The sequence below is a fragment of the Chelon labrosus genome, assembly GCF_963514085.1.
Source record: "Chelon labrosus genome assembly, chromosome: 23".
Classification (NCBI taxonomy): domain Eukaryota; kingdom Metazoa; phylum Chordata; class Actinopteri; order Mugiliformes; family Mugilidae; genus Chelon; species Chelon labrosus.
The window spans coordinates 3253773-3280151 of NC_140356.1; the positions used below are offsets into that span (position 1 = coordinate 3253773).

At 42.3% G+C, this 26379-nt stretch overlaps 1 protein-coding gene across 2 annotated transcripts; it reads right to left on the bottom strand.

Moving 5' to 3' along the window:
* Window positions 1-196: 196 nt before the first annotated feature.
* Window positions 197-25462, bottom strand: nap1l1 (nucleosome assembly protein 1-like 1). Of its 2 annotated transcripts, none has more exons than XM_084573279.1 (15): window positions 25351-25462; window positions 20197-20235; window positions 18920-19008; window positions 17014-17116; window positions 11764-11905; window positions 9806-9886; window positions 9291-9419; window positions 9055-9126; window positions 8820-8959; window positions 8333-8478; window positions 8213-8232; window positions 7441-7563; window positions 7124-7156; window positions 6951-7001; window positions 197-2042 (listed from the first exon to the last, which is right to left on the bottom strand). In XM_084573279.1, the coding sequence occupies exons 2-15, from the start codon at window positions 20211-20213 to the stop codon at window positions 2004-2006; spliced, it is 1185 nt and encodes a 394-aa protein (XP_084429405.1). In that variant the 5' UTR covers window positions 20214-20235; window positions 25351-25462; the 3' UTR covers window positions 197-2003. The 2 variants fall into 2 exon arrangements, with proteins under 2 accessions (XP_084429405.1, XP_084429404.1); XM_084573278.1 differs by having other exon boundaries at window positions 9794-9886.
* Between the last annotated feature and the right edge of the window lie 917 nt (window positions 25463-26379).

Here is a 26379-nt window from a genome sequence, read left to right on the forward strand (position 1 = left end):
TGCTGGTGGATACGCGTTATTATCCGATTAGGACTGACAGCTTGTGGCTTTTTTTTCCCAATATTTTTAGAGCTGCTGATATATTTTCAGTTACAAAATCAGTAAAATAATTAGCTTTGTGTCAATAAGTAGAACTGCGCCCCCCCCCCCACAAAAAATCTTGAAAATAAAAACTAAAAACAAGTGAACCCTAATCGACATGTTTGACCAATTTATTCATCAACATACACGTACAGTTATTGAGTACATTAGTATTTTTGTAGCATAGCATTTTGCCTTGACAACAGCTGCTCAGAAGGACCCTACAGAAACCCTGTCGCGTCCTTTTTCCCATGAACTTGATCTGAATACTCCCTGCAGAATGAGAAGTACCCTGGCTCTCCACAGTGGACATGAATCTGCCCAAAGCAACCAACGCTTGGCTGTCTTCACAACTTAAAAAAAGGCATTTAGAATGGACTGGGAGGGAGGCAGGCTACAGTTTCTTCTCGGTCCCCCTCCTGGTGTTAAGTATTGCTCTAACGTGCTTTTTTTTTTTCTTTCCTTTTCTTTCTGTGGCCTTCTGGGTAACAAAAGGGCGCAGGGCCGGGTTGGGGAGGGAGGTGGATCATTGGCCGACACAATGGCCTTATCACGCTTCCCCTCTTTCTTTTCACAGTGATAAAAATGAACCGAGAACCTCGGGGGCCGGGCTGAGGTCTGTGTTAGTCACCTGACCGGACATGAATTGGGTGATACGAGAGGTAAAGGTCAGAAAGTGGAGAGGAAAAAAAGGGCTTTATTTTTTTTTTTTTAGAACCTGACACGCTGACACTTTTTCTTCGTCATCCGCTGTGCTACATCTGCCCAACAAGCTTCTCTGAACGGTGCGCGTCCACCCGGTAAGAAAGAATGCACTTAAAAACCAGACAGCACAAGCTGAAGTCTCCACAGAGCAGGGTTTACAGCACCGACTCCAGCGTCCCTTTCAGACGGGGGCATCAAACAAAGTGCTGCTCACAAGGAATACTGCTAACCGATGACAGGACGCCACTGGTACACCACACACTAGTACAAAGTGCTATAGAAAAGACGACAGCCACGCCACAGCGAGCCTACAACAAGCCTGAAGCACATGGTTATTGGGGCTGGGTGTCCCCGAATAGGCCGTTCTGCCAAACTGTCCCACACTTCCTCATCTAAAGAATTCTCTGGAATGTTCAAGAGACTCGGAGCGAATACGTCTGCGTAATTTTTTGATCCATTTTAACAGTCCATCCAGTTGAAGAATGGCAGACTCTCTTTGAGAGACAGATGGTGCCAGCCAGTCTGCTTACTGGAATGTATTGAGAGTGGAAAGTGGTTGATCACAAGTGGTGCAGGAAGTGGCCGGGAAGACACCAACTGTGGATCCCACGCTCAGTGAGATTAGATAAAGTGGAATGGACACCCAGCTGTAGGCCACCCATCTGTCCTCCTTCTCTAGAGCTGGAAATGCTACAGTGCTTTTTGAAGTGCTAAAGGCCCCACTAAGGAAAATAAAAATTACCTGGAACAACCAGAAGTGACCAACCTGGAGCTTTGGTAGGAGGAATAGAGGAAGAGGAAGGGCAGGAGGGGGTATAAACTGCCAATGAAGTCTAAACCACAGCTGTTGTCTAAGAGCAAATACAACAAAAGACTTCACAAGAACCCAAACTAGTTTAGCAGTGAAGAAACAAGTTCATGCTTTTTGAGGAAGGTATTTTTCCTGTAGTCTAGCTATTGTACAGAGAAGGAAGAGAAGGAAAAAACAGGTCTAGTAAAATACTATGTATATTGAGCCACACAGCTCCCAGTATATTACCATGAGTTTTTGTAACAAAAATCTTGAAACCTTTTTTTTCTTCAAATTCTCTACCAAGAAAAATACAAAACATTATAAGGCGGTAAGTAACTATTTTTTTAATCAGTTTTTTTTTTTTTTCTTTTAATTTGAGAAGCCGTTACAGTGCAGTTGATCCTCAAGTCAGCCGGGCCAGGCTTCACTGCTGATTGCACTCAGCTGGGGGGGCTGCATCCTTCTGTAAGAAATCACAGGAGGGTGGATGTTAAGGCAGAGAACACGCAACAAAACAAAATAAATAAATAAATACATAAAACAGAAAATGTACACACAGCCAAGCCACTTCAAGACCAAATACAACCAACAAGCAGCAAGAAACTGGAAATAACAGGTTCTCTGAGTCCAACTCTCTTTCAACACAACAGATTGACATATGGACGTGGTGACACATTCAGATTAGACATTCTATGACAACTATGGTTTGTTGTAGCATCTTCACAAATGCAATGAAAACAACAGTCTAACCCTTTGGTAAAAAAGATTCTGTGGGGAGTTTTAAAATACTCTTTCAGATAGAAGTATAAAGACACACAAGACTGGTGTATTGGCAACAGACTAGAGGCCGGCGACACATTAGGGCGCTACTCAAGTGTGTATGGAGTAGTATTTCGTGAAATATGTTTAACTTGATTGATTGATTTGGCTCTCACAATAGCTAGCTATATACATGAAGTTGAACCTGCAGCAGGTTAGCTTAGCATCACTCTGGGTCTTAAGTTTCTCAGATCTGCAGATCTAAAACTCCACACATGCTATTTTAGTTAAATCTGTACAAAAGTGTGGAAAAAAACAAACTGAGGTTTTCATAAGCAAGAGACACTCCAACCCATAACCACCAATTTAGCTGTTGCTAGGCTAACCACTACTGGCTCAAGTATTTATCAAATACGTCGACGACCTGATACATATATAATTAGAATACTGCTGCTGTTCTGAACTGGTGATGTTGGTTACAACCAGAGGCGGGCAAACAGCAGCCCTGCAGTAGTGATCAGGGTTTGAGACACAGTATCGTGGTTCCACCTACTGCCCAGCTGTCACAGCCAAGCTAAGAGCACAGCCAGTGCACAGGAAAAATGTGTTCATATGAATCCATGTAATGTATATGAAACTATGACTATGGCAGTCACAGCTGGGCAATATGAAGGGGTGTGTGCATCAATCACAATTTGGCTCAGGCAAGAAGTGGAACCTCAGTTGTGAAAAACAGCTCCAAATAAAGATGGCAGCATTTGTCATTCATCATTTTCTACCTCTTTACTTTTCTTTCAACAAGACAGCTAATTAACACATTCTCACTATGTGAAAGCAAAAACTATCACCTCCATCCTGAAGCTACCGTTTTCAACTGTATCATAACAAATCTTCAGCCTTTGAATGGTTTATTGAATGAAAAACACATTTATTGATGCATTTCCTTCCAGTTTAGAGAGGAGTATCAGCACAGAGGCCAAACAATCAACTGCTGTGGACAGGGGATCAGCAGCTAAATGAATTTTTAAACCAAGGCCATAATAAATTAAATGTCAGCGGTGGTCTTCTACACAGGAATCTGAAGTCGCACAGCAGTTCACTGCTCGGCTTGTGTGTCTGTACCCCTCGCTGCTTCTCCAAACTGGGAGGTATGCCGACCATCATCTAAATCTAACCACTTCAAAAGAAACTGAGCTAGCTATTAAAGTAAGGCATAGAAAGATAATTAAACTCCATCATATTTGGGGTAGGGCATCCTTGCAGCAAACAGACACACAGAGGGGACGGCACACTGCAGCAGTTCAAGCTGCTCGATGGCCTAATGCCACACTGACAGAGTGCAAGGTCATATTTGCCATTGAGCAATACATTTGGCTTGTACTGAACTGACAGGATTTTACTTGGTAATATATCGGGTGTTACAGTTGGTAAAAATGTAGCGTGTGTTAATATGCGTCATGCTTTCTTTACTCTGCAAGCTTCATTTAAAAAGTAGCATCCTTCCAAAACTACTAAAACTGCATTAGAGCAGATCTATGAGGATACATGTGACTAAATATAACTCCAGTGAAAAATGAAGGAAGATAAAAGCACAGACAAACCAATAATGTTTCAATGGATATTTAAACACACAAAGCACACTATTTGTGGAAGACAAATAGGCACCCTGACAAACTCAAAACTAGCCTGCATCAGTTCCACATAGTGGTAACTGAACCAAAAAATAAAAAAAATAAACACGAAGGGGGGTTGGGTCAGGGCTAGCTTCAACATACAGAAACGATACAGTTGCAAATGCAGAGCTCATTATGGGTTAAACTTCAAAAAAACCAACAACAAACCAGTGGGTTAGTAGTTTGGGACGATGCAGCACGGCGGCGGAGGAGGTGCTCGTGTGCAGGGAGGGGGGAAGGTGCAGAGAGACGGATGGAGGATGGAAAAGAACAGGAGGAAAAGGAAAGCCAAACCCAAAACCAAAAGGGCGGGGGGTGTGATGGTAGTGGGCTGACAATTCACAAGCTGTACGTACCAGGATAGGGTTATTTTTCTACTGTCACCACTTAAACCTAGTGAGGAAAAATTTAAAGAGTAGCTGACAAAAGATGCCAAAGTGACTGGAGATGAAGAAACATTAATGAATAGGAGAAAAAAAATAAGCAAAACTAGCAGAATACAGAATGTCAAAGGCGTGTTTGTTCAGCAAAGAGGAAGCAGAGGTCATGCTTGTTTACATTTTGTAGTGTTAAACTTCCAAGCTGCTCCAATCTGGTCTAAAAAACAAGTTTAGGCCTTTATAAGGGACTAGCTCATGCATGCACACTGTAAAACATCATCTGTACACACTTTCTATTATTCTTTTACTCCCATTTATCCAAGAGTCATGTCTCCTGGTGCTTGCAGTGCTTTAGTTTGTGAAGCTTTTCTTCAGTACACTATTTATTTATGGTTTTTCAGCTACATTACCTCCATCAGGAAGGCAGTGAGGTAGAAAATCTCCGTGAATAAATAGAGCCCTACAGGAGAGGACCTGTTATTCGTTTGTCTCAGTGGGATTACACTAAACCCTCAGCAGGTCTGCACTTCATTCTGTTCTTCTATTCAAACTAACAACTAGAGGTGTGTTGATCTGGAGTTTCAGGACCGATAACAAGAACTGACAGCTTTTTAAGATGAATATTTTTCAGTCATACTGGCCACAACAAACAAAAGGAAGAAGACAAAAGCCGTTTTAGACCGACACATTCATTATCCCTTCAATCCATAATGAGAAGCTTCCACATCATTCATTTATTTTTCCTTAGAGCGTGTAGAGGCTACAGAAACCATCCATCCTGTCCTCCTCCCTCAGCTACTGAAGGCTGTTAGATACTGTTCTTGCAGCCCTCGTTAGGAGTTCTCACAGCTTGTTCTGATACATCAACTGGGCAGAACTTTTTTCTCATGTGGTGTCCGGTTACTGTTCTGTGATTGGTCAGAAATTTGAAGTGGGCATGGGTAATGCGGAAAAGCAGAAATGCTAGCTGAAATGCTCTGTGAGCTCCCAGATGCTAATATTTACAGTGTAACAGCTAATCTCTCTTAGGTAGAGATCAGGATAGCGTGTGTGGGTGCATGCTGAATGAACGGCGTTATCTGACAGATACGGTCGTCAAAATGACTGGCCGACATCCGAAAATAATAAGTGCCTCTTGTCGTCCGTCTCATGCATCTCCCACAATGCTTAGTGCATGTGATGTATTCTGCAGTGGGAAGGCCCTATGAGGACTTCCCTGGAGTTCGGTACTCGAGTTCCTTGCCAAGTATAAATGACCTGGCCAAAATGAACTTTTTTTCTCGCAGTCCTAAGAGCAAGAACAAATTTCTCGCTTCTTGCGGAGTAAGTAACAAGCGTAAGGGGTCAGACTCTTTGCTGTACCCAGCAGAGGGGAGGAGGGAGCTTGATTGTTTCAAAGAATGGTGACCGGAGTTGGAGCTAAAGAATATTCCTTTTACTGAAATAACAGGAATGCAGAAGAGAGAAAAAGTAGAAGGTGGTGTATGACTTGATAAACTAAAACTTTTTATTCTTTGGCATTTAATTCAGATTGCATGCTTCTTCTTAGGTTTTAATCTAGTACTTTTAATTTAGCTTTTTTTTTTTTTAACGTTCCTCTTGATCATCTACTTTTTTGTGTGTGGGTGTGTGTTTATGTATTATGTATATTTCCATGTCTTGGCTCTATCCGGTACTCTGTCCAGTACTTTGGTCAACATTCGTTTTTAAATGTGCTTTATAAATAACAAATGAACACATCCTGAACAAGGAATAATATGTCCGTGTTAATCTACTGGAAAAATAAACTACTGTGTAAAACTGAACCAGAAGATTCTCTGATGTAACTTCTCAGCGTCACCCTCAAATAAGATCATTAACAATCACACAGAGACGGGGCAGAAAGACAGTGGTGCTTTGGTTTGTGGAATTATCTTAAATTCCATTTGGCCAATAATCTCACCAACATATTATGGACACCTATTAACATTACAGCACTGTTCCCTACCCTGTTATGCGTCCATATGTACACACCAGTATGATAAAAATGTGGATGTTAGATGCACACCATGTTCATTTTAAGGTATACTCGACCTTGTGTGTTATGTTTTCAGTTTTAGTAACGGCATGCAGCTTTCAGACATCACTGCCTGAAAATAGCAGTGAAAAGACAAAAATATCCACTGGATGTCTGTCTAAGCCTAGAAGCCAAATCAACAAAATAGAAGCTGAAACAAACCAAAAGCTGGCGCACAATGAGATGCATTTGACAGTATGTATTCTGTATGTTGAATTCAAGTCATTTCACACAGCCGTTCTCCACCAGCAGCTCAGGAGCCTTAGAGGACACTGAAAAGTGTACTGCAAAGAGATTCTGGCTATAGTAACACTACAATTGACTGGAGAATGAACTGTAGAGGGTTTGGAGAGATCATTGTGGATATCCATGGCCTCCAGTGAGAGCTGGAAAGAGCATCCTGAGCCAACAAAGTTGAGAACTGCTGAGCAAGGTCTTTCCCAGGACACCAGAGATCTTTAGAGGGTGTGTGTGTGTGTGTGTGTGTGTGTGTGTTAGCTCACCTTGGGATCATAGTCGGGGTCATTCTCCTCATCAGCCTCCTCTTCACCTTCCTGAACACACAGCACATGGCAGCTTAAGTCTACTGGGTTCCCCCAACATAACCATAGTTATGACACTAATACATCACTTATAAGCAGCCATATTTGTTTTCTACATTAGCTAATAGTTTTACCTCATCATCGGCCTCCTCTCCTTCCTCATCGTACTGTAAAACAAGCACAAAAGATTAGCTTTACAGACATTCAAAAAGAGTCTAACTTACTCTGACCAAATTTTCCCCAAATTCATTTAAAATGGCCAGGCATTTTGAGTTAAAACACTATTTTCATCCAATCTGCATCATCCAATTAGCACCGATATTCTCCGAACCCATCAGCAGATCATACAGCCCGTTTCATTTCCTGGTGCGGAAGCAATGAAGCGGAACGCTGTAACTTGAAAAAAGGCGGCAAAGCTCAGCCAAACGTGATATTAAACGCCGACACTCACATCATCGTCATCATCCTCTATGGCCTCTCCTGTGAAGTAGAGCACGGCCCGAGGTACGATGCGCTCACGGATGAAGTGGCCGATTTCAAAGTCAGCAGCTAGAACTGCCTCCGAGTCCTCATCCTGAAAACAGACAAGGAGGAACAATTCATCAAATTTCACTTTTCAGTCCAAAACTTAAAGCTTTATTCAGTGTACACTTGGTTAGGAAGGAGGCATTTACTATATTCTGACAATGATAAGTATGCCTTGGGTTGAATGACTTGTTCTGACTATAATTGAAAGTGTAGCCATTTTATCTGAAAAAAGGTTACTAAACACCAACTTCAGAGTGTAAGATTAATGGAACTCTACGACCTTTAGTTTTCAGTGATGCATTATTACAGACCTAGAATTAATCACGCTTTTGTCAGAAAGTGGTGATGTGGGCTACATAACAGAGAGGTTAAGCAACTTAAGCAAACGTTGAGGAAGTCGTTTAATTGTGTCGTTTACATCAACCTTCTCTAACACAGTGGTTCAAAAATGATGTCAAGGATGTAGAATTCTCATTTGGTTCAGCATTAGAAATCACACAACACCAACGATGTAAGCAGCATTTAGGTCAACACTGAATTCCTTCTAACCATCATCCAGACAGATTCCAGTGAAAATTAGCCTAGATGGTTAGAGGAATGGGTACATCTGAAAACCTTTTTATCTGCGTCTCCAACGATGCTTTGAGATGTGCCAAGTTCACATATTTACATGTAATTGAAGTACACAGACTTACCAGCTCTCCGTTTTCTGGAACTGCAAACAAAGAAAAGATGGAAAAGATCAACCGATGCATTTTTAAAGTACAGAAAACAAAACAAACCCTGTGTATAATGTTCAGTATCGTTATCCTTACCCTCTGGTGGGGCGAAGAAGTTGAAGAAGGAATCATTAGGGACCGTCTTGGTGACCGTCCTGACCGTGCCACGGCCCTTGTGCTTCTGTTTCTTCTTGATTGTTTTCAACGTGACATTTTTGCCCTTGGTCCAGTCAATCGTGCAACTGTTGTGAAAGATGAGGTGCAGCAGAAAGCAAAGTCAGGATGAAGCATTTTAAATGTCAGATCTAAATGTCGTGTTTATTTTAGGAATTTAACTGGTGTGGCGGTGATTCAGAGAGCAAAGAGGTGGAGAGATACAGAAGGGAATTTATTTGGTAGAGGTCATGATGGTCACTGAAGAGGGAGTGGCATTAGGCACAATTTGAAACTGAAGTGGTCAGCAGCACAATGAATGTTAGCATTGACTTCACATGTGCCTGAATGTTTCAGTTTGCGTATTAACTAAAACCAGTGCAAAGCAAGTAATGCTAAAATAAGACAATTAATTGATGCATGCTCTCACCCTGTGCAGCACATGATCTCTGGTCCGTCGAAGGAGAAGGGGTCATTCTCGTCGGGCTCTGACCTCATCTTGTAGGTTTTCGTCAACACTGTGTTTGTGAAGAAGTCGTTGGGATCGAAGTGGAACTCTAATGTGAAGCTCTGGTGAACACCACAGGAGATTACAATTAAAACGACAGTTCAAAGTTTATTTAAAAATGGTTTTAGCCATCAAAATGTGTGTTGGGAAGACTCACCATAGGCTGGCCTGGATCTGAGAATTTTACTTTAATATCTTGTAAATGTTTAAGGATGGGTTCATCGTGTTCCTGAGGGGTAGACAAAGAGTAATGGTGTTTTAGAATAAACGATACTAAATATGTGACTTAAGTCTGACCAGCAGATGGTAGTATATCCATTTTATCACTGCAGGAAGAAGCTACTTTTCTGTGACCCATTTTCTCTGCCTCTCCAGGAGATTAAATGAACCTACCTGCAGCATGTCACTGAGCAGGTCCACATTTTTGAAAACTGTTAACCAGAACTCGGGGATGCCTTTGGGGTCTTCTTTCTCCTCGTCCTTCTTCTCCTCCTCTAACTTGGCCTTCTCCTTCATCTCTTCCTGTTTTTGAGAGACATTTTCTCTTCAAAATAAGGCTTGTTCAAGCATTTTTGCCCTGTCACACATACACCACAACATGAAAGAGCTCCTCACCACCCACACCCACGTATAGCACTGACAAAGTAGGAAAATATTTAACAGCAAGAGGGCATCTGAAACCAGGCACAGTAATGAAATCTCATATCCTACGTGCTTCCTTATTAGCTGCATGCAGTGTTGCCCCTTTGGAAGTGAGACTTATAGATCTGGATGAAACTAAAAGCTACAGGCACGACATGAAGTACAACAATATAGGGAAAGGGCAGAAAGTAGAAAGTTTTGTTGTTGTTTTTTTTTTAAGACAGGAAGCATGCAGGTGTATACGTCACCTGTACCTGCTTACTTACTGTCAGCTCTTCCTCTTCATCTGCCTTCCATTCACATTCCTCATCTGTGGGCTCATAAGCTGCTTTCACTATGTCACTTCTCTGTGAGGAGCAGAGAGGATAAAGTTAGTATTCAACACCCAAAGTCTGTGCAAATGTTTTCACCGAATAAAGCTCACACCTTATTAAATGTATTCTCATGGTAAAGTTAAATACACATCCCAAATGAATAAAAACAAGGCAACATCTGTGAAGTGGCTACATATAAGAGTGTCCCTTTCTGGGTTTGTTTATATATAAACAAGCCCTTACTGCTGTGTACAGCGGCACGAGAAACATCCGAGCTGACGTCTATAAAATAAACAGTCAGATCTCTAACTAGCTGCCCTGTTGCAATGCCCCTACAGCAGCGGAAACTAAGAGAAGACTCATCCTCTGACCACAGGCAGTTCTCTGTTGAGGAACTTTACTTGAAAGCAGATCATCTCAAGGTCCTTACAAGGTCATTTTATCTCCAGATACCTCTGCTATAAACAGGTACAACAAAGAGGAGTTTCTAGTATCCTTTATTTTATTGTGGGCTCTTTATACAATGCATTAACACGTCTGTCTGGCACGGCCCATTGAGAATTCAAGTTGAGTCCAAACATTTTAAAATCTGATTAGTCATTTTTCCTCTCCATTAACACTCGTTGCAGGTTATCAAATATTTGCAGCATTATTTAACATGCATTGCTTTTCTTAGTCTTGTTTAGTTCTTTCAGTCTGATAAACAACTAAAGGCATTAATTTGGGCTATAGCAAATTGTGATTGTTTAATCATTTGGCCACATCTGACACACTGGTTGAAGCCTTAACTTCAGCTGTGAGGAATAATAAACAGCTACCATGACAGCATGTATATTTACAGTTAAAAGCCACAAAAGTCTGCTTTACAGCAGATGACCAAAAGAAGTTGTTTTGTATCCGAGCTCTAAAAAAAAAGTTCACTGCAGCTACCTGAGCTGTTTCTAAAGACTGTAGTCTTCTAAAGTCTGAGGCTAAACATCAAAGATAGAACGAGTGGAGTGAGCTAAAGGCAAAAGATGCTGAAGAGAACACGTTAACCACAGACGCATGTGAAAGCATGTTTAACATGCTTCAAATACTAAAGAGGTCCCGCTATCACTTTCGGCCCAGATCCTGATCTGTGCCCATTATTATTCAGGCCTCAGTCAGTAAGTCCTCGCTTAAACTTGTATTTACATATTGATTAAATATGTACCCGACACAATAAAATAACATCTACAGCCTTCTGAGTCTATTTTTGTAGGGACGACAAATGTACTCTGTTCACTTCCAGTTGTATAGTGGCTTTACAGAATGATGCTTTTAGCTCCTGAACAATGTTTGGTTGAGTTCACACTCTGGCCTTGCAAAGAGCAAACGCACCAAACGAGTTTTATTTTGGATTTGCAGCAAAAGCTGATATAATCTGCCACTGCTGACACTTGTTATTTTAACCAGTGGATGCTACGGTCAGGGCAGGCTACAAATGAGAAGCTGCTGGCTGAATGTTTTATACATAGATCTTTGCTAATAAGAAAGGAGAGATAAAGGTATTTTGCCTAAGCTGAATGCAAGAACACAGCTCATCACAGCTAGTCTCACTTCAAGTACCTCTTCACTGGCATATGGACTGAAATACTTGAATCGCAGAGGCCAGCTAAGATTAACGACAGCTGCACTGCAAAACTAGCAGGCAGGCAGAGGTTGAAACACAGCAGAGTAAAGATCAGATTTTGATCTTTAGGATTGACTCAGGACTTCCCAAAATAACAATGGCACATTCCTCACAGAATGAAAACAATGACACATCAACAGCAAATATCTCAAATATTTGAGTCCATTAAATACAGAAAGGTACTATGTCAATTAACAAAGTGATGTGCATGGAGGCAATATAAATTCAAAAATACTCAAAAGAAAATATGACATACTTTGTCGAAGAGGGGCTGGTAGAGTGCTGCATACTTTCTCTCCAGTTCATGGACTTCTTCGTAGAACTTGGCCTCAATGTGGGCACATTTGACCTGCAGGTTTTTGAGGGCATTGATACGCCTCTTTACAACCTTTGGTAAACTGTGGGATGACAGACATGGAGAGAGAGAGAGAGAGAGAATGTGTGAGGACAGTCCTAGAAAATAAAAGACCAGCTTTCTTCAGTTCACTCTGTCTTTTCTAGGGATGTCCCTATCCGATTATTGGACTGGACTGAGCACGTAGCCAAAATCAATCTTTCGTCTCTTTTACGGCTGCCCTAAACCAAAACCAAACTTGACAATGCGCTTTGTTGATATACTGCATTACAGGCTGAACATTCTATGAAGCGTGTGTAAGATCTAACCCAGCTAAAAGCTAGCCACATGAAATGGACTGTCTGTACAATTTATATGCCAAAAACAGGCATGCAAACTGGTCAGGGGTCAAAAAGGTGAGAAGAGTGTGAAGAGGGAAATGGCCACGAACACCCCCCCCCCCCCCCCCCCTTGGTAAACAGAGATTTACAAAGACAACAGACTACAAATTCACTAATTTTTACCAAAAAAAAAACTTTTGAGCCATTGAGCCTGAACAGCTCAATGGCTGTTTTTCCTCGGGCCTGAAGGGCATATTTCACTGCTGGGCCTTTATTTTACTCAAGCACATCGCGGTCCAGGCCTTTATTGGAAGGAGGCCAGAATTAGAGGCAGGCCTTAATTTCTATTTGAGCAAAACGAACTACGAGTAGAATGAATAAAAACAAGATTTTGTGTCTATTTGAACCTATAAAATACTAGGTTCATTTATTGAAAACGTACCGTTACCATAACATGGTATGCATACAGAATATTAACAACAAATGAGCGGCGCGACGCGGTCGGAGCGCACTGAGGACAGTGAGTCCGCTGCCGGTCGGCAGTCGCGCCGGGAGCGAGTGGGACCCGTCCCTCCCCGCACGGAGAGAGGGCGCAGTGAGCACTGATTCCACGACCCCAGGGACCCCAAGTGAGATGCGGGGGGTCGCTGTAAAGCTCGCGGCCGGAGCCGACGAGCCACCTTCGCCCCGAGCACTTCCAGGTCGACCCAGAGCCGGTCGCGGCGCACCGCCACGGAGGAAATGCACCCGGCGGGGGCCGGCCGACGCCGGGGAGAGGTCCCGCTGAGGGGATCCTCCCACACCGTGCCGCCGAAACCCTGACCCGCCGAGATGACCGGCCTTTATTTACCTCCGCTGACAGCGAGACCGGCAAATGTTGGAGACCCGGCCGCTAATGGAATACAGGCCAATATTAGAGGATTTACGGTATATAGAACATTATATTATTATATTATTAAAATATATTAAAATAAAAGTCAACGAGTAGGCTACCCCCCCCCCCCCCCCCAAATATTTTCTCCTCGGATTTGCACGAATCACATAAGTCACCCAATTTGGATTGAAAACGGCGAATTTCGCCGAAAGGTGAGGAGTTTGCATGCCTGAAAAATGACAACAGAGTTTAATGTTTGACAGTGACGTTTTCCAATCACCATGAGTTTTGTTCGCACAAAAAGCTCGTTACAAGCAGCCAGGCTGGAAAACTGAAGCTAGCCTAAAACCAGAGGTGTCCCCACCATGCTACAGAGCCATGTTAGCCTATGTTAGATTGTTGATGTGAAGTCCTTTTTATGTAGATATTCAAAAGGAGCACTTATGACTCTCTGGCAACAGCATATCTGTGAGTTGAGTACATATTATCAACCTGACTGCAATGTATGCGAGTTTGTTCACCCAATCACTATATTAATATAGTGACAGTGTATTTCTTGAATTTAACCCACATGACAAACGTGTTTATCATTAGCAAACTAGAGAAGAGCCTGCCTCAGACGTTAATCTGCTGAGAGCTTTAGAGAACAGCAACACACTGCAGGACACAACTCTCCCCAGAGGACCTCCAGTAAGCCAGGGTGGCCTTCCAAGTACACACTTTGAACAAACTGAAACAATGCCAAGAACAACTTTTATTGAGATCTGCTTCATTTAACAGCAGAGTGAAGAAATCCCGTCTTATTTGTACACAGATTTACTGGCGTATGCTTGGGGAATTCATGGCCTGGTTCCTGGTGTGGATGATGCAGTTGGTTCTCAATGTTATATTTTTCTTACAAGGTCATTTCTACATTTGCTTCAAATGAACTAAAAGCACTCAACATCTGCTAAAGCTTATAAAGGCTTCTTTCCCTGCATGTTCCTCTTCACATTCTGCGCCTGTTTTATACCTTAGCTTTAAATGTTGTCTACATTTGTTTGTTGTTTGTAACATTGCGGTTAACTGGTTTGTCGAACGATCGATATTCTCTCGCCTGACCAAATTCTTCTTGGCAGAATAATCACCAGCGTTACTTTCATACGGAGAAAATCATTCCAGAAGGAAAGGACTACCCACAAAACAGCCTTCACTACTTTAGAGACCGTTATGTCTTGCTTATTTAACATTTATTAAACATTTTCTCATTGCCTTCTCCAAAATAATGGACCTCACGTATAAGATGATGTCCGTGTTGCTTTGATTTCTTAAAATTGATGACCAAAAATTCTAATGTGACATTGCAAATCACAGATTGCATATCACTGCAACAACCAACACAGCCCATCATCTAAAAACGGCCCACTAAAGATCAATTGTTAAAGCTGACCAATGTGCACTTGTCATATTAACCAAGCTTCTCGAGCATGTTTTCATTTATGTATAAAACAATTAGATCAAAATTAGAGCTGCAGTGACTCCTTGATATCCTGAACGGAAATATGTTGCAACTATGCAGCTCTAGTTAAAATTAATATCCTACAAATACTAGGTTTTTTGTGAGTTTGGAGCCAGAGTCTGCACAGTACGGTCTGAGAGTGGAGCTGCGATAGCGATGACCCACCCACACTTCAGCCGGACTCACACGCGTTTTCGTTTAATACTGTGCCCAGGTCTACCACCACCAGTAACAAAGAAATGTTAATTATACACAATACTTATTTTTTTCTTTTCTGTCACGGTCTCATGGGAACGCTTTACAGTGCGGTTGGCAAGGATTGCAACTGGTAGTCGTTATGTCACATCCTGTTTCTATAGTGTCTAAAACTAAAAACATTATTCGATGTGTATTTTAGTGTTTAGTGTGTCGTTCACTAACATGGAGGGGGTGGAGCTTATGACCTATACTGCAGCCAGTCACCAAGGGGAACTCCATTTGCTTTGGCTTCACTTTTGAGGAGCAGTTCCGTCCATTTCTATACCATCAATGCTTTCTCCTCTCAACCAATTAACTGGTTGAGGAGTAGGTATTATTTCACTTAACTCAGATTTACTTTTGCAGACTACAGCCCTATTCATTTGACCATATCTTGCTTAATCTTAATTTAAAAGATTAAGTCATCTTCAGTCAAATGATCTTGGTATGGTCAACCAGGCTTTAAACTGTCAAAGCTACAAACAGGCCTCAGATTTTCTCTGCAGTATGTTAAATTTAAACGTCTGCTCTTTGTTGGCAAGTGAATGCATGTTTGGTCCCAAGTGCTGGGATGTAACTGGTGAGTTTGTTAGTGGCTGCCAACACTTGACATGTTGATCAAAGAGCTACTTGCTGATGGTTTAGCTGAGGAGAGGAGCAGTGGGTGGCACATCCCTGCAGCCAAGACACGCAGCTACCTTTACACAGCATCTCAAAAGCCATTACTGATTTAACCCTCTGCTCTAAGGTCATTTTCACATGCTTTTATAGCATAAACTAATGAAGGCCAGAATTCTCTCCTCTTGGACTTTTTCATGTCAACTATGAATCACAGAAAAATTTGGTAAGAATTCAAACACAGGCAACACACTGATTCAAATTAATTACAGCTGTGACACAAAATTAATCATTATCAAAGTATTCATCCACTCAGCTGGCATCCATTCACCGAGTCTGTGCACAAAGCCCTATACAGCATAATAATACCCAGGATAACAAGTAGCCTGCAGAGCCCCTTGGTGGTTTTTCTAGAAAGTCACAATATGTATTTAATTTAAAGGTTTTGCAGATGGCAACACAGCACTTCTGTGAGGGACACCTGGTGCTCACAGCCATGTGAACAGCAGAACAAAGGAAAGAGTGCCTTTTTTTGGAATTCTGCTGAATATTTTATGGCCATAGGTCAGCATTTAGGGAAGGAGAATGCTAGCCTGCTGTAGTCAGTCTCAATTCCAATCAGAACACGAGTCTGGAAACACTCTGGTTTCATTTCGGGGGTTTGTTTCAACCAACATGGAGACAAAAATACCTCTGCACTCAATTGACAGTCCTTCAACCAATTACAGTCATGTTGTAAAACTACACAGCCCTCATCCCCACAAAAAGCTCTGAAACGATTTGACTGGCCTGGCAGTGGCATAATCAGTTCCCAAAGAAGTAACTCCAGGCCCGATTTCCACCACAAAAAGATTGTCGGTGGTGGAAGTCGGGCCGTCTTCGCGGCTACTGGAAAGCTAGATGCAGGTAAAATTTTAGCAGACTCCAGTCACTTGACACACTGGCTACTCACAGGTTGCCTCTACTGACTTCCTCTCCCTGAGTGCAGCCATTCAAAACTGTTCCACAAAAGTGACACAAACATCTGTTTCCTCACCTCTAGATTCAGTGGTTAATGTTAGACTGCAGTACTGCTGCTAACCATGAGTGCAGCTCAGCTTGAAACAGATTTGCACAGACGCAATACTACTCAACAAGGTGCAGCCACCACTTTGAAAACCCATCAATATGCAAAAGTATGCACTTGGACAAGTTAAAACATCCTCCTACCCTCATCTACTTGCAAGTAAATGAGTTTAACTCACAACTGAATACATATGCAAGAGCCTTAGTGAAAAAAGAAAACTTATTATTCGCAAATGGTTCTGTAAGATATGGATTAAAATCAAATCTTTGTTTCCCATTGTATCTATATATGTTTATTCCCAAAAAATCATAAACAAAATGTTAACATGGTATCTGTAATACAACAGAAAGTGTAAGATGCTTTTGTTTTGGCAGATAAAGAGAACTTCATATCATACAGAGGTAACAATATAACCTGCTTAAATCTGATAGTGAAGGTGCTGTACATATGTAAACTGTAACCATGCTGCAGCCAATTCTCCTCTGTGACAGATGGAAAGCAAATACTAGGACTCAGTTATCAGTAAAACATTTCTCACCTCTCAATGTACCCTGATGGTGAGCCGTTGAGACCATCCAGCCTCTCCTGCAGCGCAGCCAGGATCTGTGGGTTCTGCATCATCTGCACAGTCAGCTGACGAGCTGAAGACACACACACGGACACGCGCAAAAGCACAACATTAATATGGAAAAATCAACTGAGGACCACTAAAGTATTATTTCACTCAGAGGGAACGGCCTGGAGTGGTAGAATTGATTCAATTTAAGCTTTGCCAGTAAGTATATTTATGTTGGCGATGCAAACCAGCAGTTACACTACAACTCCATTTGTATTTGTTTTTGTAAGTATCACGACTTGATCCTTGCTGCAGTGTTGTGCAGGTCTAAGCATTGTGTTAACCAGAGTACGTGACCAGGAAGAGAGAGAGTGCAAGAGTTTCCTGCCCAAATCAATCCGCTTATTATTTATTTTGTGTCAGGACAGAGCTGGATATAGGTAAGAGATAGCAGTCAGTAACCACGGGTGCCCTCACTTTGTGCTACCAGACGGGTGACAGATGGTACCATCCGAGTGTCCGACATATTGCTTGCTCCAATCAAAGCTCAGTCAGATTGCTGCTGGCAGGTGAGAAGATTAAAAAGACTGAAAGTCACTTTTCTCTGCTGACACATCCTGGGCATTTAGCTTGTAACGTTACAAGCTACAGGTCAGCTGTCTGAGATACCGCCACCAGTCAAATAAACACACATCACACTAGATTCACATGACACAAGCTGCTGGACAGAAGCTTTGAATGCATCAAGGGGGACATATCAATAAGCCCAAGCCATAAACAGGGACAGTTTCCGTTTTTGATGGGATAAAACAAACATCTACAATTTATGTACTGTGTTTTAGGGAATCATTACTCTTCCTAAAATTTGTCGTCAAACACGGAACCCCTGTAGACTTGGAAGGTGGTTGTAAAATGTGTAGTTTGCGGAATCCTTGACCTTTAAAGATTTTAGGTGCTCTATACAAAGACAAACATCAGCTTTTTTTCTTCACTGGTGAGAGTTTAGAAATATGGCTTTTTTTGAAGTTCATTATCTTATATCAGTAAATGCTCACGGATCCCAACAAAATATCTCTTTAAATTTACATTTCAAAGTCACTGTTTTACAGGAAGTACCCTCCAGAACTGGAGTCAAGCGCAGGGGGGAAAAAAGTAAGAAAATGTGAAAGGTGAAAACTGCAGGTTGTTGAATGGCTAGGAGTGGTTTGGAGGAAGTTCCACCCTTTTACGTGTGCATTTGTAACTACATCCCATTTTCAAATAAAGTTGGAGCAACACTGAGAATGTAGGTTGCTGTATAATTTAAGGAATGGTTTTACCTTTTATTCAGAAACAGTTCCTTCCTACAAATCTCGCAGTCTCAAGACTAAAGGGCCCTGCCAAGTTCGTTACTGATGTTTCCCCAACAGCCTTGATGTGTGAATGTGTGGTATGTTAAGTTTCTTAACAAGAGTTTGCAAAATTGTACATTACTCATGCATTTATAATCCCTCTCAGCTTCGTGGACTCATGTGAGGTCGCTATGACAGATCAGTCGTAGGCAGCCAAAATGAGCCTCCTTTCAAGTCTGGTTTTTAAAAGACTGCTCAAATTTGCTATAAAAAGATGAGGCCACACAGCCATATATATCTATCCACAATAAGCCCGGAGTAGGCTAATATGTGAAGAGCCATCTGAATCATTTATTGGGCATCAAAGGAGGCCTAAACAGCATTGAGATCCCAAAATAAAATGGATTAGTGCCTCCCAGCTCCTAACTACAACTTAGAAACGTGTCATCATTGGTTTAAATACCAGGCACAGACACGCAGAGTTCAAACTGTCACTGGAGTTGCACGTTAACACTTCATTGTTCTAAACTATGCAGTTATTGGCAGTGTTAACTTACCTTTGCTGTTTTCATCTTCCCCCGTCTCCTCCTCCTCCACTTCTTCCACATCCTCCATATCTGCTGGGTCCATCTCAGCCTGATCTTTACTGCTCAGGAGACAAAGGAGGGGGGTAGGACGGAAGAAGGAAGGTCAGCCAAAACACAAACACAGACTGTATGAGTGCAAAGAATTAACACCAGCCACCAAACTACTACTGGCACCTTTAGGCTAAAGCCATCAGTGACTTTGGCCACCGTGGCGGCAGCTTCGGAAAGCATCCAACTACTAAAGGCCTTTGTAATTCCAAAGACTAAATTTACCTGTAAAAGTGGGGGAAAACCCTAAATGATAAAACTTGTGTAGTCCTAAAATCTACAGGAAACAGTCCTCAACAGAAAATCGAGCAGGTTTGGAAGAAAACACATTTGGTGTTGACTGAGGGAAAGATGAGTCTTAAGCTCCATTATATTCTCTTCCAAGACAATATTCTCTATTTAGACTACGGAGTGCTGTGTAGACCTAGACTCCCACAGTTATCAAACTCAGAGTCCGTTTTTACCCATGATGTTGTTCCAAGCAGTGAAACATGATACCCGACTTCAAAATGCAGCACCGCATAGCTCAATACAAAACACTGACACGGCTTCATCAGCAGACCTTCTCCTCCTCCTGTCGGCCTGCAGCCATCGGGTGAAATCAATGGCCAACAGTAGACGCATGCGAGTGTGTGGATGAAGAGGGACAGCATTCAACCCCGGGTTGTTTTGATAACCACGGAGCATAACCCCTAGTGGGCTTACTTTATGGACCAACACACAAATATTGCGAGGCGTCTTGTGTGCGTGTGAACCTCCCAAACACAGTTAATGGTATCTAGCCACGCCCCAAAACAGTGACGTCACAGCAGGTGTGTTTGCTTTAACTATTAAAGATCCTCGAACACATGTGGCAAGGAGACCATGGGTGCGTATCAATACAAAGTACACAATCTTCAGAGTTGTGTACTAGGTAATTCAGACTTGTCACGTGTGATGCAGAAGTATATAAGAAATTGTAGTACACTCATTCTCTAAGAGGAACAACGGTGTACTTGATGACCCTGTGAAATCCATTCTGCGACACCTGGCTGTTCCAAGTCCACACAAGTTACCTCCCGATGCATGCTTGATAAAACGGACGGGGCACGAACACATCCAGGTATTTGGACTGTACTTCGTCAGCAACTGATGGCATTTCAGAGGAACACAGGTGCAGACAAAAATGCCTATTTGTAAATGCAAAAGGATGTACTTACTTGTCAATGTCTGCCATCTTAGCTGAGTCTCAGGTGATGCTAGAAAGAAAACAAACATGATTAGTTTCAAAAATGCTGGAGGAGATACTTGTCATCAGAGCTATGTCAAACAGGATTTGCAAATCACTCGTGGTGCTAATTAAGCCGAGTGTGATACTGGGAAGCTGTAAGAGATGGTAACACAATGGCAGTGAAAGCAGTTGTGGAAATTGCTCTGGCATTTGTTTGTGCCTCAGAGTTCTGTGGATTTTAATTACGGCACATCCACTTCTTCTGCACAACATTTTTTCATAGTTCTGTTAATTAGACTTCTCATATAAGTACTTGCAAACCACTGCTAATTCATGCATTTCTCCATAGCCACTACGGATCTTTTACTGCCTTAAAGCACAAGGAGGGCTACTGAAAATGTTTAATGTATTTTCACCCAAACTACTAACATCAGCTGATCGCAACAGATTCCACTTACACCATTCTTAACATTTAGATATGTAATAATATACCACCCTTCTGTGTCAGGAAAACTTAAATTTACACAAGAACACAACAGACACATAATATAATCTGCATAAAGGCCACAAAAATCTAATCCCTACCATATTGATAAAAATAAAACGAAAAAGAGTATTATAAGTAACCCTGCTTCTGCAAAATACTGCTGTGTGTGCACTACCCCTCACCCCCAATTCAGAGGAAATGCATAAAAAATGCATATAAAAGGAAACTTGTGCAGCAGCCTACACAACCCTTCACAGACAGCCTGAGTCCAATGAAAGTTTAAAGATCCTTTTCTTCGATAGTTGAGTATTTTTAGTCTCGACTGTTTAAATCAATCTGAATGTTAAAATGTGTATGTTGCGTATTTTTGTTCGGTAAGCACTTCTGAGCATATATCTCACTAACAAAGCAGCTGCAGCAATACTAGCCACAGCACCGAGCAACCATAACAGCCCAAACTTTCCAAAGCATCACCAGCATATCACTCACCAGCTAATCAGTTTACACTGAATGGGTGAAAACATCTGAGCTGTGAAGGCTTTGCTTTTATCATGCTTTGAAGTGAATCATTTCCTGCTTTCAGGGGGCAAAGTATTTTTATTTAACATGCTGGGTTTGGTTGAGTCAGGCCACGTGCTCATTGAAAAAGTCCCCCTTCTTGGTCCAGACAGGATCAACCTTGGCTGTGAGTCACCCACCCCTCAGCCCCTTCCAGAGCCTTCCTCCCTTGAGAGAGATTGATTACAGTGGCGTACTTTTCAGAGGGGCAGATAAGAGAGACTTGCATTGACAATCTGTACCCATAAGGCAACGAGGCAACACATTGGCTCAGTAGGTAGAGCGGGTTGTCCACGAACCAGAGGGTTAGCGGTTCGATCCCCGGAACGTGCCACATGCCGAAGTGTCCTTGAGCAAGACACTGAACCCCCAGTTGCTCCCAGTGCGTGGCACTGGTGTGTGAATGTGTGTATGCTTGTGTGAACGAATGGGTAGATGTGTCTGAGACTGTAAAGCGCTTTGAGTGCCAATAGGTAGAAAAGCGCTATATAAAAGCAAGGCCATTTACCATTTACCATTATGACCTAAAAGTGACAACAGCGTCAAAACTCACAATCACTAAGGTGGCTGTAACTGAAACCTCGCGATGAATTACAGACTGGGAAGAAATCTGCTTGTAAAATGTTACAAAGCAGCATTTGCAGGTCAGTTGAGGTGGAGGAGATTTTTTTTCAACTACGTTAAAGCACACATTTCCTGTCATCAAAATGCAAAAACAGCAGCTGTACACTTCAAGGTAATTTCACTAAAACAATTCTCAGAGTTCAGAAGAAGTCAATCATCGACCATCTTACTCAAATTTGTGTTGAAATAATATAATTGATTAGTTGTACTTCCTCCCCGAGGATGAAACATTGGACATTTTCAGGGAGGTAAGAAGCAAACATGGGAATTATATGACACGGTTTTGTAATTCAGTGGTTGGCCCTGCTTGAAGAACTGGTCACATCCAAGTTTATTGTGAGCAATGATAAACACTGGCCAATAAAGCGGACTGTGACTTATCTGTTGTTGAATGTAACTAATAACACAAAATCATTTGCAAAGATGGCAAGAAGGTATAAAATGTAATACAGCGGTAGCCACTGGTACCAGCCACTGAAGAAAATCATACTCGTGGTGATCCTTTGCCGATTATACTAAACACATTTCCTAATTAGGTGTACACTGCATAGAGCTTAACTGTTCTGTTCGCATTTAAAGCATCATTAGGTCGATGTATTAAAGTTTAAAATGGTCTCTTCATAGATTTCATGTCACATTATGAGAAAATGTTTGAATAAAAAGATTGAAAGAGTGGGGGTAGATGTTTAATACTTGTGGCAAGTTAAACAAATCCACTACTCAGAAAATAATAGTGACTAATAGAAAGAAAATTACGTATAGATTAATCAGCTGACTATTTATAGGCTTCTGATTGGTCTGCTGACAACCAACCAGGGGGTTCCTACCCTTTGGCAAGTCATGAGATTTTTCTAAATTCTTTGTACAGTGAAAAAGTGTGGATACAGTAAAGAGAAAAAAAAACATACAGAAAAACTGAAGACTGGTAAAGAGACTAGCAATATTATACGCCGATTCCATTTCAACTTTTTTCTAGGGGATTGGCCCCCTGCATTTCTATTGTTTGTCCAATTACAATAGCATAGGAAGTTGGGACTTGACAAAAGGTAGAAGTCCGCTAATTGGTGGTCACCCGTCCAACAAAGCGTGAACTGAAATGTGTTGCAGATCTACAATGTTAAGATAGTAATTAAACATAGCCCTAATTCCAAAACCTTCTCTCACCTTTTGGCGGGATAAAGTGTCTGTCCATATTTAACCTCCTGGTGGAAAACACTGCAAACCCAGAACTACATACCAGCATCATGGTCAGTTCAAATAAGGTACAGATGGTGGTATGGGTTCTGACTTTATCCATTGACTGCCACCTATCTGCTGCCCTTCCATCCTATTTAGTTGCTAACTGCATTGACTTGTCATCCCAGGGGCAAAACTGTCCCTTATTAGAAGATGAAACGCGTGCAGAGTCCCCAGGCCCACAACTTAATACCTCTGGGGGTATTACACACACACACACACACACACACACACACACACACACACACACACACACACACACACACACACACACACACACACACACACACACACACACACATCAAAAAAAAAAAAAAAAAAAACAGCCACTGAGGTCAAAGTTTTTTTACTTGGACAGAAATCAAGACGGAAGGGTTAGGTCATAAAAGTTCTTTTAAACAAGCAGGTCCGACATCCTTTCAGCAGAGCTCATTCTACATATTAGGTCAACAAACAACAAATAAAGATTAGTTAACTACAGAGCTGATATGACAGTCCACCAAGCTCAGCTCTAAGTCACATGACAGATCAAATGTTTCTTCCTTCATAAGGGGACAACTGATGAAAGATCAGTCTGGGACTTGACTGGTTTGTGGCTTTCATCATGTCCCAGTTTCTCAACTGAGAAATGCAGCCTGTCACAATTTTTTTTTTTTTAATACGGAGATACACTTTATAGTTATCAATGATTGATGTACAAATGCACAATAAGAGCATATTTTATGCATCCATATTACACAACAATATCTAAGGAAAGATGACACCCACCGTCTCAACCTTTTCTTCTCCATCATACCAAATTATTGATGAAAAATGCCTGTGGAAAGCTCTTTGACAAGAAGTGCACAGTTTTAATAATGGTGTCATTGTGCAAAACGAAATGATGGGCTGTTTTGCCTTGGGATCAATGCTTGCTTTGTATTGGACACCAATACGTGCAAGTAGGTAATGTAATGTGGACATTCTCCTCCACTGTGAGATCAGCTTTTTCTATGCAAGTTATCTGAAGCCTGCCACCGGCTATAGGGGCACAAGTGCCTGAAATATGCAAGCAATGTTTTTTCTCTGAACCCCCCTCAGGAAATCATAACATTTTCAATGTCTAGATCTGATCTGTGCAAGTGATGACTCATGGCTTAAACTTGACAAGTTTTGTTTGGAATGTTGCTACCAAGCAATTAATCCTTTAATCATTTCGCCAGTGTTTAAAAAGCAATCAAACACGGAGCAGCCACAATTCAGATTCTCTCATATTTTTGTGTATAAACGCGACACTGGTCGAGCACACGGTCCAAGCGCGGACCTTCTCCTTTCTGGGGCAAGGCTTTCCTCCTAATCCTGCCCAGCGACCACGTGTTGCATGCTGAAGTCTAGCGACCCATCAATGACTAACAAAAAGCTCAAGGTATGCGCCTGCCTGCACACTCGGAAGCCACATTTTATAACTCCATTCGTGCATAACAAGCCAACCAACCTGTTGAAACGTCCACCCTCCGAAGTCAAACCACAAATGTCGACTCGGTTCCTCCTCGGATGAGCCGATTCCTGGCTAGTAACCGGGGTAACTTTAGCCGGCCTGCCCCGTCTTGTCACTGCACTGCCTCGCCGTGTCGGGCTAGTTAAGCTAGCTGCTAGCTTGATGCGCACTACTTGGGCTGAGCAAGTGGGAGGACCAGCTTCGACAGACACACTGCCGTTAACTAGAAAATATGGGCCAGTTAGGAAGTGGTACCAGCGCTCCGGTACCACGTTTTAACCAGCTGTCCTTATGTAACACAGCCGGCTGCACAGCTCTACCAGCCGCCGCGTGCTGTATCCCTCAAGTCCAGAGTTCCCCACCCCGAGTATTATCCTCCAAAAAATAAGGTCAAGTCCAGAAATACAAGATACAAGACACGTGTCAACAAATGTCGGAAAACACTAACAATTGCAAGAATTATCCGACATTTTGTGCTTTGTGTAAATACAATGGCTGCCATAATAAAACAGCGGTAACCGGCATACCCGATACCCGCTGTTTTCGTATTTTTCTGAAATCGCGTGTAGCGTTAACACACATCATGGTGGAGCCTGTCTCAATGGCTGCTGCCGCTGTCTGACTTGACTAGCATTAGCAAAGCGCAGCCGTCTTCCTCTGCCGCCGTTCGCTAAAGCGGCGTAATTGAAATATAACTTCTGAGACGACGCTTAAGTTTAAGGGCGTTGGCGCCGAGGCCGCTTCCAAGTCCTGTCCCTTACCTTCGCTCTCTGACCGGAGGCTGGGCTGGTTAGGCGGCGGCGGTGCGCAGTGAAGCGGTCTTGGGGAAGAAAGAGACTCCGCTCCGATGGCGGTAAAAGGGAGAGAGATCCCGCCGCCTGCGCTCATATACATCCGACGTCATCACGTAAACCGGCAGTCACCGGGGCAACGCTGGTCATGGGAGGGGCGGCGGCAAAGGGTGCCCCTAGGGGGGGGAGCAGAGTAAGGGGGGTGGGGTGGGGTGGGGTGGGGAGGGGGACATCATCACGACAATCATCTTCACTTTCTTCCTCCCGTTGCGTTGATCTTCATTATTCATACATGTTACTGTTATTATCTCCCCCATCCTTCCTCTGCACATTAGCATATCTTTTCTTAAACACTGCTTTTTCGTCACCATTTATTTATAATCATCATCTTGCTCAGCATCACTGTCTTCACAACACTCTCATCAGCAGCAGCATCTCCGTCATCCAAGCAGGAAGTGATGAGGAAGGTGTCTTTGTCATCACTACCTGGGGCAGTGATCATCATCACCACTATCATTACTGTGACCCCCAATGTTTTCCTCCTTCTCTCAGATTTATATTCGATTCAGTTCAATTTTATTAATATAGCATCAATATCAATACGAATTGCCTCAAGACGGTTTACAAAACCCATCCTGAAACTCCCAGAGCAAGCACCAAAGTAGCAGTGCCAATAACAACTTTTTAACAGGAAGAAACCTTGAGCAAATTACAGCACATTTCTACCTGTGTTCACTTTTCTGATGCTTCATGGGAGTTGAGTTGACCTTGGGAACCGCAGATTCACCCACAGGAAGTTTTCTGTTCTCTGCCACCAAGAAACGGATATCATTACTTCAAATTCTGGACGCTTTGTGTATCGTTTTATTTTTGGTCTCTGTACGTCAGCCCGGCATACATCACATAAACACTGGTGGGTGGATCGGGGACAGAAGATGTAAAATGTGGTACACGCATTTTATAGCCCTGCATGGGCAGTATGAGAGGGGCCAAGGGAGG